This window comes from Mus caroli, chromosome 2 (assembly GCF_900094665.2).
Source record: "Mus caroli chromosome 2, CAROLI_EIJ_v1.1, whole genome shotgun sequence".
In the NCBI taxonomy this organism is placed as follows: Eukaryota; Metazoa; Chordata; class Mammalia; order Rodentia; family Muridae; genus Mus; species Mus caroli.
Genome location: NC_034571.1, coordinates 156,024,148 through 156,038,915, shown reverse-complemented (window position 1 = coordinate 156,038,915; position 14,768 = coordinate 156,024,148). Strand labels below are relative to the sequence as shown.

The following is a 14,768-nucleotide window of genomic DNA, read 5'->3' as shown; positions in this document are numbered from 1 at the left end:
AATGAGGAAAATACCTAATTAAAAATTTTTTAAAACCTTGCACTTCCTAATTATCCTTAACAATTTACAATAATTTAGAGGCTTTCATAAGACAAGGACTTTAGGTTTAGCCCTATTAGGTTTGAGCCTTAAAAATCAGGATTTTGAACTGAAGCTCTTCTAGTATCAAATAAAACGTTTAATAATAGATACAGTCCATAGAGAGACTAGCAACTTTTCTGATCCTACTATATTGCACCATTATAGGTCATTGTAGTTTCCTGTCTAGCTTAGTTCATCCAAACAGCTAAAGCTTAAAAGACAAAACAGCTAGACAGATATTATTGTGAACCTCATGAAATCTTGGAGTTTATAGATCTTGATCATTAAATACACCTAATTCATTAAACATATGTTGCTACTTATTTGTATTTTCTAGCAGCTCAGTGTTGAACAACTAGCCATTGGCCTCAGGGCAGTGAAGTGGAAGTTTCTGGTTTCTGTGGAGACTCGGTTGTGACATGTGATATTTTTCTGGAAACTGTCTTATGAGAAGATGTGTTTGCCGACACAGATCCGTGGGAGGATGTTCTGCTGGGAAAACACGTGGTGTTTTCCTAGGATCTGCCTGGAAAGGGGGCATGGGATGTTTTGCTGGAGCAGATGCTTGAGAGATCACGCAATGTTTGGAAAGGATATAAATATAACCCACCAGACAGTGGACGATGCTGAATGGCATTGATTCACCTTACCATTCTTTGCTAGTCACCGTTTGTTGGGACTTCATAGAAAGAAATGCACCAAAAAAAAAAAAAAAATCTGGCAGTGTTTCTGTGGGGTTTTTTGTTGCTTCCTCAGATTCAGGGCAATTGGCAGAGCCTCGGGGTTTCTTCTGGATCATGGATCCAGCTGCCACTGCTGATTCCTGTGAACTGAACTGCTGACATCCTGACAATGCAGATCGAATATGCTTCAAAGAACTATTTCTAAACAGGTCCCCATCCTCCTTTGCTCTATTAACCTTTCCTTTCCACTACCTCTGGTGGGTGGTGGGCTAGAAGGGAAGTTAAGGGTTTAAGAACCCTTATTAAGGGCTGGAGAGATGGCTCAGCGGTTTAGAGCACTGACTATTCTTCCAGAGGTCCTGAGCTCAATTCCCAGCAACCACATGGTGGCTTACAACCATCTGTAATGGGATCTGATATCTGATGCCCTCTTCTGGTGTGTCTGAAGACAGCTACAGTGTACCCATATAAATAAATCTTAAAAAAAAAAAAAATCTAAGCCTATAGGGCAGCTGTCAAGGCTTGGCCCTGGAGCTTAGCCTTCTGCTATAGCCAAGCCTGGTAAGAAGGCTTGGCCACCTACTCTCGGGTGTTTAAAGACCTTCAATGCCATTTTTACCAACTCCTGTATGGGGGCTTGGGGGCTATCTTCAGTCTTTTTAAGCTGTTTTTCTTCTTCTTCTTCTTCTTCTTCTTCTTCTTCTTCTTCTTCTTCTTCTACTCCTTCTCCTCCTCCTCCTCCTCCTCCTCTTCCTTCTTTTTCTTCTTTCTTCTTCCTAAAATCTGAAGCCAGTTGAGAAATAAAACGAGAGGCTAGTACTGCAGCTCCTGCTGGAGAGGCTGCATCAAGGCAGGTATATTGACTTATGGCCTCTTGTTGTTAAGAAAAACCACTGAATTCTCATCTGTTTGTGGTGTAACCTCAAGGATTCTGTCAAAGCCATTACCCATGGTGTCTGGTCTGTGAACTAATTTTGTACTCCTCATGTGTAAGAGTGGAGGACTGGATAACTCAGAACCATGCCTGGTTAAATCATAGACTTAGTTACCACTGCACAAGTGTACTTGTAATAATTTTGTAAGCCACAAAGAACAGTAAAGTCAAAGGTGCCCTTCTGGTGTCTCATTATCCCAGGTGTGCTTTGGCCAGGCCACAGAAAGAAGAAAAACCATGTGATTTGGCCATATGGCCTGAGACAGTTATAATTAGACACCCCAGAGATGACTGGGAAGTAGGGTTCGATCTGGAACTGCTCATCTCCCAAGGCTGCAGTGTGAACCCTTAGTTCAGGGGCAAGGTCGTATTATTGGGGGTAGGGGGTGGGGAGAAATCTTGGGAGGAGAAGTCCCTCAAGCTGCCAAGATTTCCCGTCTTTTTGTTCCAATGTAGGCATTTCTGGTACAGCCGCGACTCTTGGTAGAGTAAGCCCCCATAGGCACCTGGTGCCTAGGCAGACACAGCTAACAAGAAAGGAAATGTACCCATAAACTAAAGTCGATCTGGTCACTTTGGAGTCCAGAACTAGGAAGTGACTTTGTTCAGTTTGTTTTTTTTTTTTTTTTTTGGTACGGTCCATTTTCACAGGCTTTTGCGAGCATGGGGGAATCTCTTTTTCCTAAAACATCTTCATTTAAACATTAACATGCTAAAAGTTAAGCCTCCTGTGCACCCATACCTGAGCAGTATTTGTGAAGTGGTGTTTCATTCTGGCTACAGGATAAGAGTGGGTTGGCTGGCCTGGACACACGGTCTCTGAACAACAATTCTCTTGGTGCTTGAACCTACAGCATAAGTTATGTATTAGGAAATGCCAGACTAGCCCTGCTAGTCCCTAAGAAGAGGACATTGTCTTCCTCTTGTAAAAAGGGGTAGGCGTGGGGCTTGAAAGGAACCAGCTAAACCCTTCCTGTTCCGGGTTGATGCACTTCCGTTTTCCTGACCTGTGACCTCAGCTTCCCTGCTGGTTATCCACGGCCCAGCGCAGCGGCAGATTCAAACGTCCTCCCTCCATGTTCACAGGGCAATCAATCCTCTCGGGAGATGAAGCCAAGCAGCCTCCTACTGTTCACAACAACCATCCTCCTTTGCCTTAGTATGGCGCAGCCTAGAGCAACTAGGAAAGGAGGTGATGCAGAATGGTCCTGGGGGTCCTGGGGTCGGGGGAGCGTTTTTGTCTGAGAATTCTGTGGAACCAGGTAGGTCCTCGGAGGGGTCCCAGCAGTGCTTCCTATCACTCAGGGCATTTTTTCCTGCAGTTACGCCGAAACAGGGGTACTGTCCGGAGTTTCTTCTTGACTGCCCGTTTATCCTGTTACCCTTATGTAACCATGATAAAGGGTGCAAGGGCACCAAAAAATGCTGCTTCTACTACTGTCAGATGCGGTGTGAGGAACCCTGGACAACCTTGACTTGAAGTGAGTGGCCCCTCAGGTCCGCTGTACTCCGGGCTGCCCCAGAAACCTGCCCTTGGACCCATCTTGTCTGTTTAGCGGAGTGCCCAGAACCCATGGAAAACATTGTAGTCAGAGCTTTTAAGTTGGGGGTTGCCTATAAACACTCAAGTGGTGGCCTACACCTGTAATACTAGAATTTGAGAGGTTGAGACCAAAGGATTATGGATCCTGTGTCATCCCTGGCCACATAGGAAGTTTGAGGTCAGCCTGACATACATAACACCCTGCTTGAAATGGGCACCAGACTTCCCTGTATAATGGACAATTTGGACAGCATTGTCGCTAAGCCATCCAACTATTACTAATTTGGTGGGGGCAGGGCAGGGGAACATGATTATTTTTAACTGCCCCTTTTCTCAGTTTATTGAACTTGGCATTTCAATTGGAAAGTAAGGGATTACGAGATCATAATTCATGGTTGAATTGCCTAGAATCCTCCAGCCTTAGATCCGTAACTCTTTGACAGACAGCATAGCTCAGTTCTCCTGGGAGAACTAAAACCTAGCAGGATTCAGGCCATGGTGGCTTTGGGTCCCCAAACCATGTCCCCAGAAAAACTTACAATGGTTCCTATCTCTGATTCTTCTCTTCCTAGATGAAAACCTTTCTTAACCAAGTCTGGGAAAATAACGACAGCATTGGCTCCAACTTGGATGGCTGACCTCAAGTTCTTCTGTCTCATAGACCCCTCTTATTAGTGAATTAAATGTGTATTATTAATATTAAAGCAAAACAAAAAATACATCCCTATGTAATAACTGTTTTCTGGTGCCATACCAACTGCTTGAAGCTAGATATTTTACATAGAAAAGAGATTTATCTTTCTTACAGTTCTAGAGGCTCGGGAATGTACTGTCAGTCATTTACAAATCTACTTAGAGCCCCTAGTGAATGGCATCACACAGTGGTGGCAACACATGTGAAACTCAAGAGCATTTCGCACAGAAGAAAAAATGATGGCATCAGCTTATCCCAAAGGAATAATTCCAGATACGCATTGATTGTTTTCTGAAGGTGTTACTCACAGGACCTAATTAACTGCCACCAGGCCATACCACTTAAAAGGTCTTACCTCACAATATATCCAAGTTGGAAAGGCATTTGGGTATAGCATCATAGAGCCAGATGTAATCATTTAATATCTCCCCTTTTTTCCCTAAAAGAACTATGGTAGTCTGGTATGTCGCAGTTGTTTAACATGTCAGTTGTTTAACAATAGACATCCCTGTCTCTATCCACCATCAGGCAATTGACTTCCTACAAAAGCAAAAGTCAGCTCATCTGGTCCCTGTCTAGTCTTAGAAAGTTCGTCTGTCCTTTTCTTTTTTTCAGAACCTAGTAACTGTGCTTGTGAAGACAAAGCATTGATTTTCCCATAAGCCTCAGCAGGATATGTGATCTCCCGTAGAGCATCACTTTACATGCCTTCTTCTGTTAACATTTCGAAAAGTTGTGGACATGTTATCTTGTTGATTTCTGATAGCTTGGTCCTGACATCTTTCTGAATAATCAGCCATAGTAAATAGTCACTACTATTTTTTTTCTAAAATCTTCCAGTCAGAGGGAAGAAAATCTTCCCCCAAAAATAGACAATGCAAAAGGAAGGAGCAATTGGTGAGTACTGAGCACAAGCCTGCTTGAGATCCTTAGTCTTAAAGAAATGGGTATAGAATTTCTAACTCTTTCCCCAGGGTTATTAGGATCAGGCATTTTACTCAACGAGAAAAGAGAAAATCCTTCCACATTTTTTCCCACCTCTGGGGCTCCATACAAAGTCTCCTGGCTCACCTTGAGTTAATTCTCTTTCATGGAGTGGGAGAAACCTCAGAAAAAAAAAGAATGAAACAAAGTAATAAAACAAGTTTCCATGTTGTCAGGACCTGCACTTGGAGGGCAGGCAGGGTTGGAAGCAGAGGGAATTGGAGCTGGGGGTGCGCGAGCAAGAGAGGAAGCAGAACCCCTCAGCCTCGTCACACAGAGAGGCGCTACGTGTGTCTTCAGCTTCTTTCCAGTATTAATTTCTGCCTTTCCTTGATCACTTTTATTTTTAATTTTAGCGGGACATTTTTATCTGCCGCTGTTTTTTTTTTTTTTTTTTTATTTCTTGTCAAAGCTGGCAAGCATCATTAGGAAATTTTTTTTTCTGATCCCCTTGCATCTAATTCTCCCTCCCTGAATTGTTCTTCCCAGCCCAGACCAAGTTCTGGGATCCAGAGATCCCTCTTCATGGAAAGAGGCCGAAGTTCACTAATGAACTCCTGGGATTTCATCAACTGATGGTGCAGCCTGCTTTAACTCTTTTCTCCAGCAACCTTGCTGATTCTTTGAGCCTGCTGTCCCATCTTTTTAACTCCAATGAACTCTCCTGCCTCATTATCCTTGTGTGTACACATTCTCAGGAGTCCCTCTCCTTTTAACCCCCCCCCACTCTCTCCCTATATTTTGGGTCCCTGTTTTTGGCACCACCTGTAAATGCCTGTGCTTACTTACTGGACAAGACCACTCAATATGGCCACGAGGAATTAAATCAGGCCTGGTTGGAGGGGCCACAGCACAACCACTGCTGTGACAATTTTCTTGAGAGCAGTCGGATTTTTTTTTTTTTTTTTTTTTAGACAACATAATGGCAATTACCAGGATCAATACAGTTGTCGTTCCCAAGAGAGAGTGACCTTTGTGGTTAGGCAGGGTACACACATTCATGTCTAAGACCAATTGTCCTGTCAAGCTTCTGTGCCTCCTTGACTTTCAAGAGAACATACAGTGAAGCATAGAGAGGCCTGGATGCTTCACTGCCTGAGTGAGTGAATGTATCAGTTTCTGAGAAACAGGAAGGCACATTGTGTGCCAAGAGTCATAGGCTCTAACCTGACAAAGCCTATGACATATGTCTCTCGGGCAGCTAGGCCAAGCCAACACCGTGGTTCCCTGCAGCCTACTAAACTTTTGTTAGCAAATACAAGGAAAAAGGTTTGAGGGAAACTACCTATTCAGTGCCATGTTTTCAGTTGCCTTTTAAGGTATCTATAATATTTGCATAGTCGCAAGTGTGGCAAGGCCACTGTATTCGTGGAAAAAGTTTATTGGAGAACAAACTGCTGAGTGTCTGACAAGGGAAGTGAACAGCAGCCCAGCCAAAAGAGTTAAAGGGCTTTGCAAAGTTCCTGGATGCTTAAGAGCCGACCCCTTCTTTCATCTCAGGAGGTTTTGTTTTTGTCCTGGGTAGAACAGAATCCCCAGGGCAAGCGTACTGGAAAGGGTTTGTGCCTGATGCAGTGAGGCCAGTTTATGAGTATCAGATGTCCTTTTGCCTGTGGTAGATGGCCATTTAGGGGACACCTTGGAAACTGCAGTTATCTGATAAGCAAGGTCCCTGAGTCACAGGGTTTCTGAGAAACGCTGATCATTAGATTTCCATTTACTCACGGCCATCTGCCCCAGGTCCACTCAGGGAGCCATCTTAGGGTATTGGCAGCTGCACTGCCATCTTAGGGACCTGCTTTGCCATCTAACAGTCACAAGGTATAAAATGTTAGGTACAGATTTAGTAGTGTCATTTACATCAAATGGATACACTGCACTTCTCAGTGTTCTTAGTAAAGCTGAACTTCTTCTTCGTTTGATGGTAACATTGACTAACAAAGAAAGATAAAAGAGGACCTGGAGAAATAGTGGAGTGGTTAAGAGCAGTGGCTGCTCCTCCAGAGGTCCCAGGTTCTATTCCCTGCACCCACATGGTGGCTCACAATGATCTGTAACTCCAGTTCCAGGAGATCCAATACCCCATCTGGACCCCTCAGGCACCAGACCTGCACATAATGCGAAGACATAGATTCTGTCAAAACACTTAGACAAATAAAATAATACTTTAAAAAATAAAAGAAAGAAATTCCAGCAGCTGTGAGTCCTCTGACATGTGTCAACTTTACTCTTCTCTGGGGAAAAGATGCTATCCAAAGCTCAGTTCTTTCTCCTCTCTGATAAGAAGTGGGCATTTTAAACTCCGTAGCAATAAACGTGCGTTTTTTATTGGACAGCCACATGAAGTACAACAGAGCAGGACTATTTTGTTGTCGAATTATGGCTGCTGTAGTCACTAACACAATGACACTGTGAGCCAATAAATAATTACTGTTAAGCGGGGATGAGTTATGTCATCTTGTGCAAGGCTTTCTGCTTGCTTCAGCAAACTGGGCAGCCTTCCTGGAACAAACTCCTTCTTACCAGTACACTTTGCACACAGCAAACCTATACCAGAGCTGGCACTGGGCACACAGCAAGCCTATACCTGAGCTGGTGATGCCATCCCTAGGAGTTGGCAGTATAATTTTCAAGAATTATCCTCTCTTTGACTAAAATGACATAAAACTCAACCTTATCCCAAATATATGCACAATTCCTTCACATGCCTGAGATGAAGTAATTACAGTAAATAATGTCACACCCTTGGATTTTCATATAGAGACTAGAGGGAGGAGTTGGTTCTGTCATTTTGAAACCAGTCAGTCTCTCGGCTGAAGGAAAAGCTGACCTGGATAGCTGCAGTAGGCTCAGCCCATTGCAACCCATTTTCCTAACACGGCCTGGAAACCTGCAGTCTCAACTCCTCAGTGTCTGCTAGGCTCTCTTCAACACCTTCTGATCGTCTTCTTCTTCCTCATAGTCATTTCAGGCTCTCGGAACACTTGAAAGCCTTGCAGAAAGTTCCAGGAAGCTCAAGGGGGTGTGTGTGTGTGAGAGAGTTCAGTTAACTCTGAGGTACCAGCAGTGGGCCGGAGGAGCTGGCCCAAAGTGTCGTCTGGAGGCTGATGTCCTGTTCTTCCCCCGCTAACACTTTGTCTCTGCTCCTTCACACACACACACACACACACACACACACACACACACACACACACACACACACATACACACACACACTCACCACCACCACCACCACCACACACACACCACCACCACAAGTACACAAGCCTTTGTGTATGAGAGTCCAGGGCCTAAGTGGGNCACACACACCTCCACACACACCACCACCAGCACCCACACACACACACCTCCACACACACCACCACCAGCACACACACACACCTCCACACACACCAACACACACACACACACACACACACACACACACACATACACACACACACACACACACACACACACTCACCACCACCACCACCACCACACACACACCACCACCACAAGTACACAAGCCTTTGTGTATGAGAGTCCAGGGCCTAAGTGGGGTCAGAAACTGTAAAGACCCAAAAAGGAGACCCACCCCACCACCCCCCGCTACAGTGTGAGTAGCCCTCATCCAAACAATTAAGAGCGTTAAGAGGAAGATGGAAGAACAAAGAATTCTCAAGACATAATTCCTGTCTAGGTTCCCAGCCCGTCACCCTGCACACTTCTAATCCAACAGTGCGACATCCGGTGTCAGATCTTAGCTGAATTGTTCACCTGCCATCCTGACCTCACAACCCCTGCACTTGGCACCCCCCCACACACACAGACAGTCACATGAGCCACCTCCTTAAAGCCCCACCCCAAAATCTGCTGGTTTTGTTTGTACCTCTGGAGAACTTTGACTAACATGTATATTCACTAAAATGCATTTATTTTAGGTCTAGCGGTATACATTTTAACAAATAAGAGCTGAGTCCTGAGAACCACAATCAGGATACAGTACTTTTCTATCTCTAAAAACGTCTCCACCACCTTTTTGGGTTTTTCGAGTTTTGTTTTCCATTATATCCCATTTAAACACCGTCTCTGTCCTGGTCACTTTGCTTTTTCCAGAATGCTACACACAAAACTAAAGTGTTATTTAGCTGTAGCTACAAAAATGTGTTTCGTGCCCAGAGAATATGCTAGGCTGGGTTGGGAGGGCCATGCACACACAGAATACGCTCTTTTTGATTGGGGGTTCAAGGAGCATTGCTGCTTCTGTTACATGTTAGGTGAGAGAGGTCTCACTAATGTAGTCCAGGCTAGTCTCCAACAACTGAGTTTCCTGCCTCCACCCGCTGAGTGCAGAGATGACAGGCCTGCACCTATGTGCCCAGCTCTCCAGTATCATTTAGAGTCATCTCACTTCCACATAAATGGGAGAATGGTCAGAGTAACAAAAGCAGATTGTTCTTTTAAACCAAGACCAAAGTTACCTAGAGAGGAAAATGACCTCTGATGCAACATTTAGTCCCAAGAGAGCCTTCACTCCACCTTGTGATCCATACCTCAGAGGACACAGGGCTTGACAACATCCACGTCCACCAAGGACACAAACATAAGGAGGTAAAACCTAAGAAGGGCTAACAGAAAGTTTGAGGCGAGAGCAGCCTCTTAGAACAGCAGTGGCCTGTTGGTTCTAATCTGTGATGCTCCGTGATGCTCTGTTAAGTTATTTTAAGTTGCTGGGCATGGAGGTGCATACCTTTAATTTCAGCATTTGAGAAGCAGAAGCAGGGGCATCTTTATGAGTTCAAGGCCATCCTGGTCTACATAGTAAGTTCCTGGGATGGCCAGGGCTCTGTAGAGAAACCCTGTCTCAAGAAAACAAAAACAACTTCAAAAAAAGTGCCTTTATAAAATATAGGCTTAAAGCTGCAGTTTTCAGAGGGTAAAAACATCGTTTGCCTGTTTTCATCTGTAGAGCTTACTCTATAGTAAAGTTGGGCTGGTGTTTGTTTGTTTGTCTTGAAAAAATTGCATCAAAAGTTAGGTACAAATATACTTTGGAGACAGAAAAGCAAATATATAGTATTGGTCCCACGTAGCATTTATCATCAGTTTCCTAAGCTATGATCACCATTTTGTCTGTTGGAGATTTTCATTATTAGATTTGCATATCATATACTGTTAAGCCTGGAGGAAATACCTTCTGTAGTTTGGTTTTAAATGTCTCAACAACCATTGATCTAGATACCCCAAACTGCTATTAATTGTTCATTCCAATATAGGTATATGAGTGTGTATGAGCATCACTGATCTGGTTTTTAATATTTTCTGCATATTTTGAAAGTTGGTGCCTTAGGGTTTCCATTGCTGTGAAAGGACACCATGACCAAGGCAACTCCTGTAAAGGACAACTTGATTGGGACTGGCTTATACTTTCAGAGGTTCCATCCATTATCATCATGGCAGAAAGCATGGGGGCGTGCGGACAGACATTGGTGGCTGGAGTAGCCAAGAGTTCTGCATCCTATCCGTCTGCAGCAAGGAGAGACTTGTCTTCCAGGTGGCTAGGAGAAGGGTCTCAAAGCTCACCCCTACAGTGACACACTTCCTCCAACAAGGTCACATCTCCTGACAGTGCCACTCCCTGGGTCAAGCATATTCAAGCCACCATTGTTAGTGAGAGTAAGGAGGTGGGGAGCAGCCAGCATCCGCCAGCATCCGCCAGCATCCGCCAGCATCCGCCAGCATCCGCCAGCATCCGCCAGCATCCGCCAGCATCCGCCAGCATCCGCCAGCATTCACATGTTTGCTCAGCAAGTCTCTGAGTTCATCTCTGGGACAGACAGACTAGGGAGCCAAGATTCATGGCCCAATAGGAAGCCTGACGGAAGGATCCTCCCTCTCTCTACTTGATTTCAAATCAGTCTCTTTTATACTCCAGGAAATAGGCACACCCCATTCTCAAATACAAACCTTATTCAAACTAGCAAACTCAAGGAAAACACCAGCTTAAGCAAAATGGTCCACGGCTGACCTTGGGGAACTGCTGAAAGAGGAAAGGACTTCCTCAAAAGCACTCTCTTTCCTCATCTTTCCGTTAACATTTTATTAATTTATTCTCTCCAGTGTCTGGGCTTGTGCAGGACTTTTTTCCGTCCGTAGAGCTATCTTGCACCATACACATAAGCATCACTCTGCCTGTAGGCTCCCCTCCCAAAAGGTCCCCAATCTCAGAGTCCATAACGTATTCCTATCTCTGAAGGGAGGCAACCCGGAGTCCAAGATGTAAGAGCTGAAGAGGCTGAGTGGGTTGGGAGAGGCACTTCAGGAAATAAAACATAATTCCTATGAATGAAATAGAACCAGCAGACCCATTTTATGACTAAGGAAAGTGAATTTTAGGAAGGAAGAGCCTTCGGTCACACTAGTGACAGGGCCAAGGTCTGCTTCCACCTGTGGTGTGTGGGGGGTGATGAAGTGGAAACTTAAGGGCTCTTTGGAGAGTCAGTTGTGTTAGATGGTGTTTTGCTGGGGCAAACACATGAAGAAGTGTTTTCCTGAAGTGGCCACAGGTGAAAAGCTGAGGCAGACTCGTGTAGAAACATTTCGCTGAAGCAGACACCAGTGAAAGGATGGTCTGCTAAAGCAAGCACGTGAAAGGATATGTGATGGATTCTTCGCTAATGAAACATGGGTATTGGTCCGTCTTACATTGTGTAGTTGACCTGCATTTGCTGGGACTTCCATAGAGAGAAATGCACCAAAAAACTTTTGGTGGTGTGCTGTGGCTTGTTTCAGCTTCTTTCACTTCTGCAGATTCTAGATAATTGGCAGCTTGGTGTCAGCTTAGACAGACTCATGTGCTGAGGCGAGACATGTGGGGAGGGTGTATAAAGTGAACTCGACCAGCAATGGGAGGGAGCTTGGCTTGCTTGCATAGCTAAAAGCTTGGTGGTCTTGCTAATCTTTGCTAACCTTTGCTTGGCTGATTGGAACGTCTCCTGGCATTCCCCCTGGTCCCTCCTGCCGACTTGTGCAGAGGCTGAAGCCTGCATGTCTCTGCTAGGTAGTCACACTGCTGCTGATTCATGTTATCTATCCTGATTCTACCGAACTGGATGGCTGGTGTAGCCATGAAGTGTTTGGGAGTGGATCGAGCCGCTGCTGACTCCTGTGCACTGAACTGCTGATTTCCTGACAGTGCAGATGGGAGTTTCTCCCAAGAACCTTTCTAAACAGGTCCACTTCCCCCATATCCTTTCTTTTCCACTGCCTCTGGTGGGCAGTGGGCTAGAAAGGAAGTTAAAGTGTTTAAGAACCATCATTAAAAATAGGCTTTAAAAACATTAAAGTAATGGGGTGGCATGGTTTGGAGCACATAGTGACAGATCCCTCCTTGGGGTGAGGAAAAAGCTGAGGACCAGTCTAGATATGACAGGAAGAAGTAAGACCTCTGTCTAGGGCGGGCCACCCAGAAAGAGGGCTCAATAGTGAACATCAGATTTGAAGAAAATGGGTCCTGCCACGTGCTGCCAGGCTGTGTGTCCTAGGGTGCCCTTTGTGCTGCCTTCCTCCTGATGTAAGATAATACAGTCTTGATGGCAACTTGGCCTCGGCAGAGACTTCTTGTGCAAACAGAGGATCTCACAGTTAGGAAATCTTGGAAGGACCCAAGTCCCTCCCTCAAAATGGTGGCCATTTCTGACAGGGCTTGGAAAGCACAGGCTTTCCCTGTCATCAGCAAACCTTCAGCCCTGCCCATTGCCACGCCCAGCAGAAACAGTAGAAAGCCAGCCTCAGCCTCAGCACCACCCCAGCACCAGCCTCAGCCTCACAGCAACATGTGGTCAAACAGTATCTTGGTCCTCACTACGCTCCTCATTTCTTCTACTCTGGTAACGGGAGGTGGAGTCAAAGGCGAGGGTAAGTGGGTACGGGCGAGCTGCCTAGAGCTGGGATGGGAACTCCCAGATTATAGGAAGGGATGGAGTGCCCCCCCCCGCCGACCCCACCCTACCCTTTACCCCCGCCACTCACCTTGTGCCTTCTTCCACCAAATAAAGAGAAAGGAGTTTGCCCGGCGGACAATGTCCGCTGCTTCAGGGAAGATGATCCCCAGTGTTACGGTGACAATGACTGCAGAGATCAGGAGCTATGCTGCTTCTGGCGATGTGGCTTCAAATGTGTGCCGCCTGTGAAAGACAACAGTGAAGAGTAAGTAGTTCCCAGTGCTGTGCTCGGCCCTCCCACCTCCCCAGTCTCTGTCTCCTGGAAGCATGGAGGATTCTTAGAGCCAAGGGGCAGAGAGACGGGTGTGAGCTTATGGGATCTCAGAGACCAGAGGCCTTGACCGTCTCCTTTGTACAAAGGGGGAGGCGTGACAGGGACATCAACCAAGCAGAGTCAGGTGAAAGCCCCTGGGCTTTTCCTCCTCCCAGGACTGCTCACACAAGTCCCACTCTGTCCTTTCCTCCTCTAAACTTGCTGTCACCTAGCACCTGCCCCCGGGGGTCCTCAGGCTTAGAGTATGGGAGAAACGGGCAGCCCGTGGGCAACCTGGTCTCCGAGTCCTTGTGTGCAAAAGAAGGAACAGCCTACCCATCCAGCCTGACCCCAGTGTGAGCATCCCTCTTCAGCAGGTTCTCTTCCTCTTTCATAGACAGAGCCCTCAGAGTAAGGTGTGATAGCTCATAAAAATGGCCTCAGAGGACTGCTTCCACCATGGAAGGACACAGCAAGAAGGTACAAAGACCAGGCCTTTCCAGATACTGGATCTCTGGGCACCTTGATCTTGGACTCCCCAGCCTCCAGAACTCTGAGAAATAAATGTTGTTTATAGGCCATTCAGTCTATGGTAATTTGTTACAGTGGTCCAAATAGACTAATTAATACAACTTAATAGTTTAAAAAAATCCTTGTTCAATATTATATGTGTGTGTGTGTGTGTGTATATGTTTGTTTGTGTGTTTGTGTGTGTATGTATAGGTATATACATATATATGCATGAACAATTCTGGAAATATACATTTTTTGGAAAAAACTATTAAACTTTATTATATGATATTTTTTTTACAAATCTGAATAAATAGGATGAAATTGTCCATAATACGATTTAAAAAAAAAAAAAAAAGATACGCCCTTACAGCTGGCCAAAGGGCGTAAAACAAAGTGACTCTGGAGCTGTGAATCATTTCTCCCTAAGTGAGACACCTGTATCACACAGCAACCACCACCACCACCAAGCTCAGAGAACATCTAGGAAAGCCTGGAAGATTGGCACAGATAATGTCTTCTGTGCATGACAGGGCCTCTGTACTCATAAATTCACAGCAACTGTTGTAGCCAGCACAAGACCTGCACAGATCAGTCTGCACCCTGAGTTGAGGAGCCATGTGTCTGTTGACGGCCACTAGAGGGGGCAGAGTCAGCTTTCCTCAGTGGTGTGGCCCGTGGTGGGGTGCCAGTGCCCCAGTGGATGGTACTGCACACCCACGGGTGTATGGGCACACTAATTAGATTCAGTGGGTTATTTTTAAGAGAGAGAGAGGAATTGGGATTGAGAGAGAAATGTGGAGAGGAATCAGGAGGACTTGGAGGGAGAAATGAGAGAGATGATCTAAATACATTTTGTTTGTGTATTAAAGTACCAGAGAATATATAAAATACGTGTGTGTGTGTGTGTATGTGTGTGTGTAATTTCTTACATATTGCATATAGAATACAATGCATATATATGCCTGCTTTTCTGCAAACACCAAGTGTTCACAAGGCAAGGATGTCCATCCTGATCAACATAGTTCATACGTAACTACAATCTAAACCCTCTGGAATTTGCAATCTCAATTAAGCTGTCGCCACAGGCACTGGCCATCC

General features: G+C 45.3%; 2 protein-coding genes across 2 annotated transcripts; both read left to right on the top strand.

Annotated features, from left to right (window-relative positions):
• Positions 1–2,717: 2,717 nt before the first annotated feature.
• LOC110290284 (WAP four-disulfide core domain protein 15A) lies at positions 2,718–3,946 on the top strand. Its single transcript, XM_021156803.1, has 3 exons — positions 2,718–2,890; positions 3,021–3,179; positions 3,814–3,946. The coding sequence occupies exons 1-2, from the start codon at positions 2,806–2,808 to the stop codon at positions 3,176–3,178; spliced, it is 243 nt and encodes an 80-aa protein (XP_021012462.1). The 5' UTR covers positions 2,718–2,805; the 3' UTR covers position 3,179; positions 3,814–3,946.
• Positions 3,947–12,691: 8,745 nt separating this feature from the next.
• LOC110290504 (WAP four-disulfide core domain protein 12-like) lies at positions 12,692–13,996 on the top strand. Its single transcript, XM_021157055.1, has 3 exons — positions 12,692–12,818; positions 12,959–13,109; positions 13,555–13,996. The coding sequence occupies exons 1-3, from the start codon at positions 12,737–12,739 to the stop codon at positions 13,577–13,579; spliced, it is 258 nt and encodes an 85-aa protein (XP_021012714.1). The 5' UTR covers positions 12,692–12,736; the 3' UTR covers positions 13,580–13,996.
• Positions 13,997–14,768: the final 772 nt, after the last annotated feature.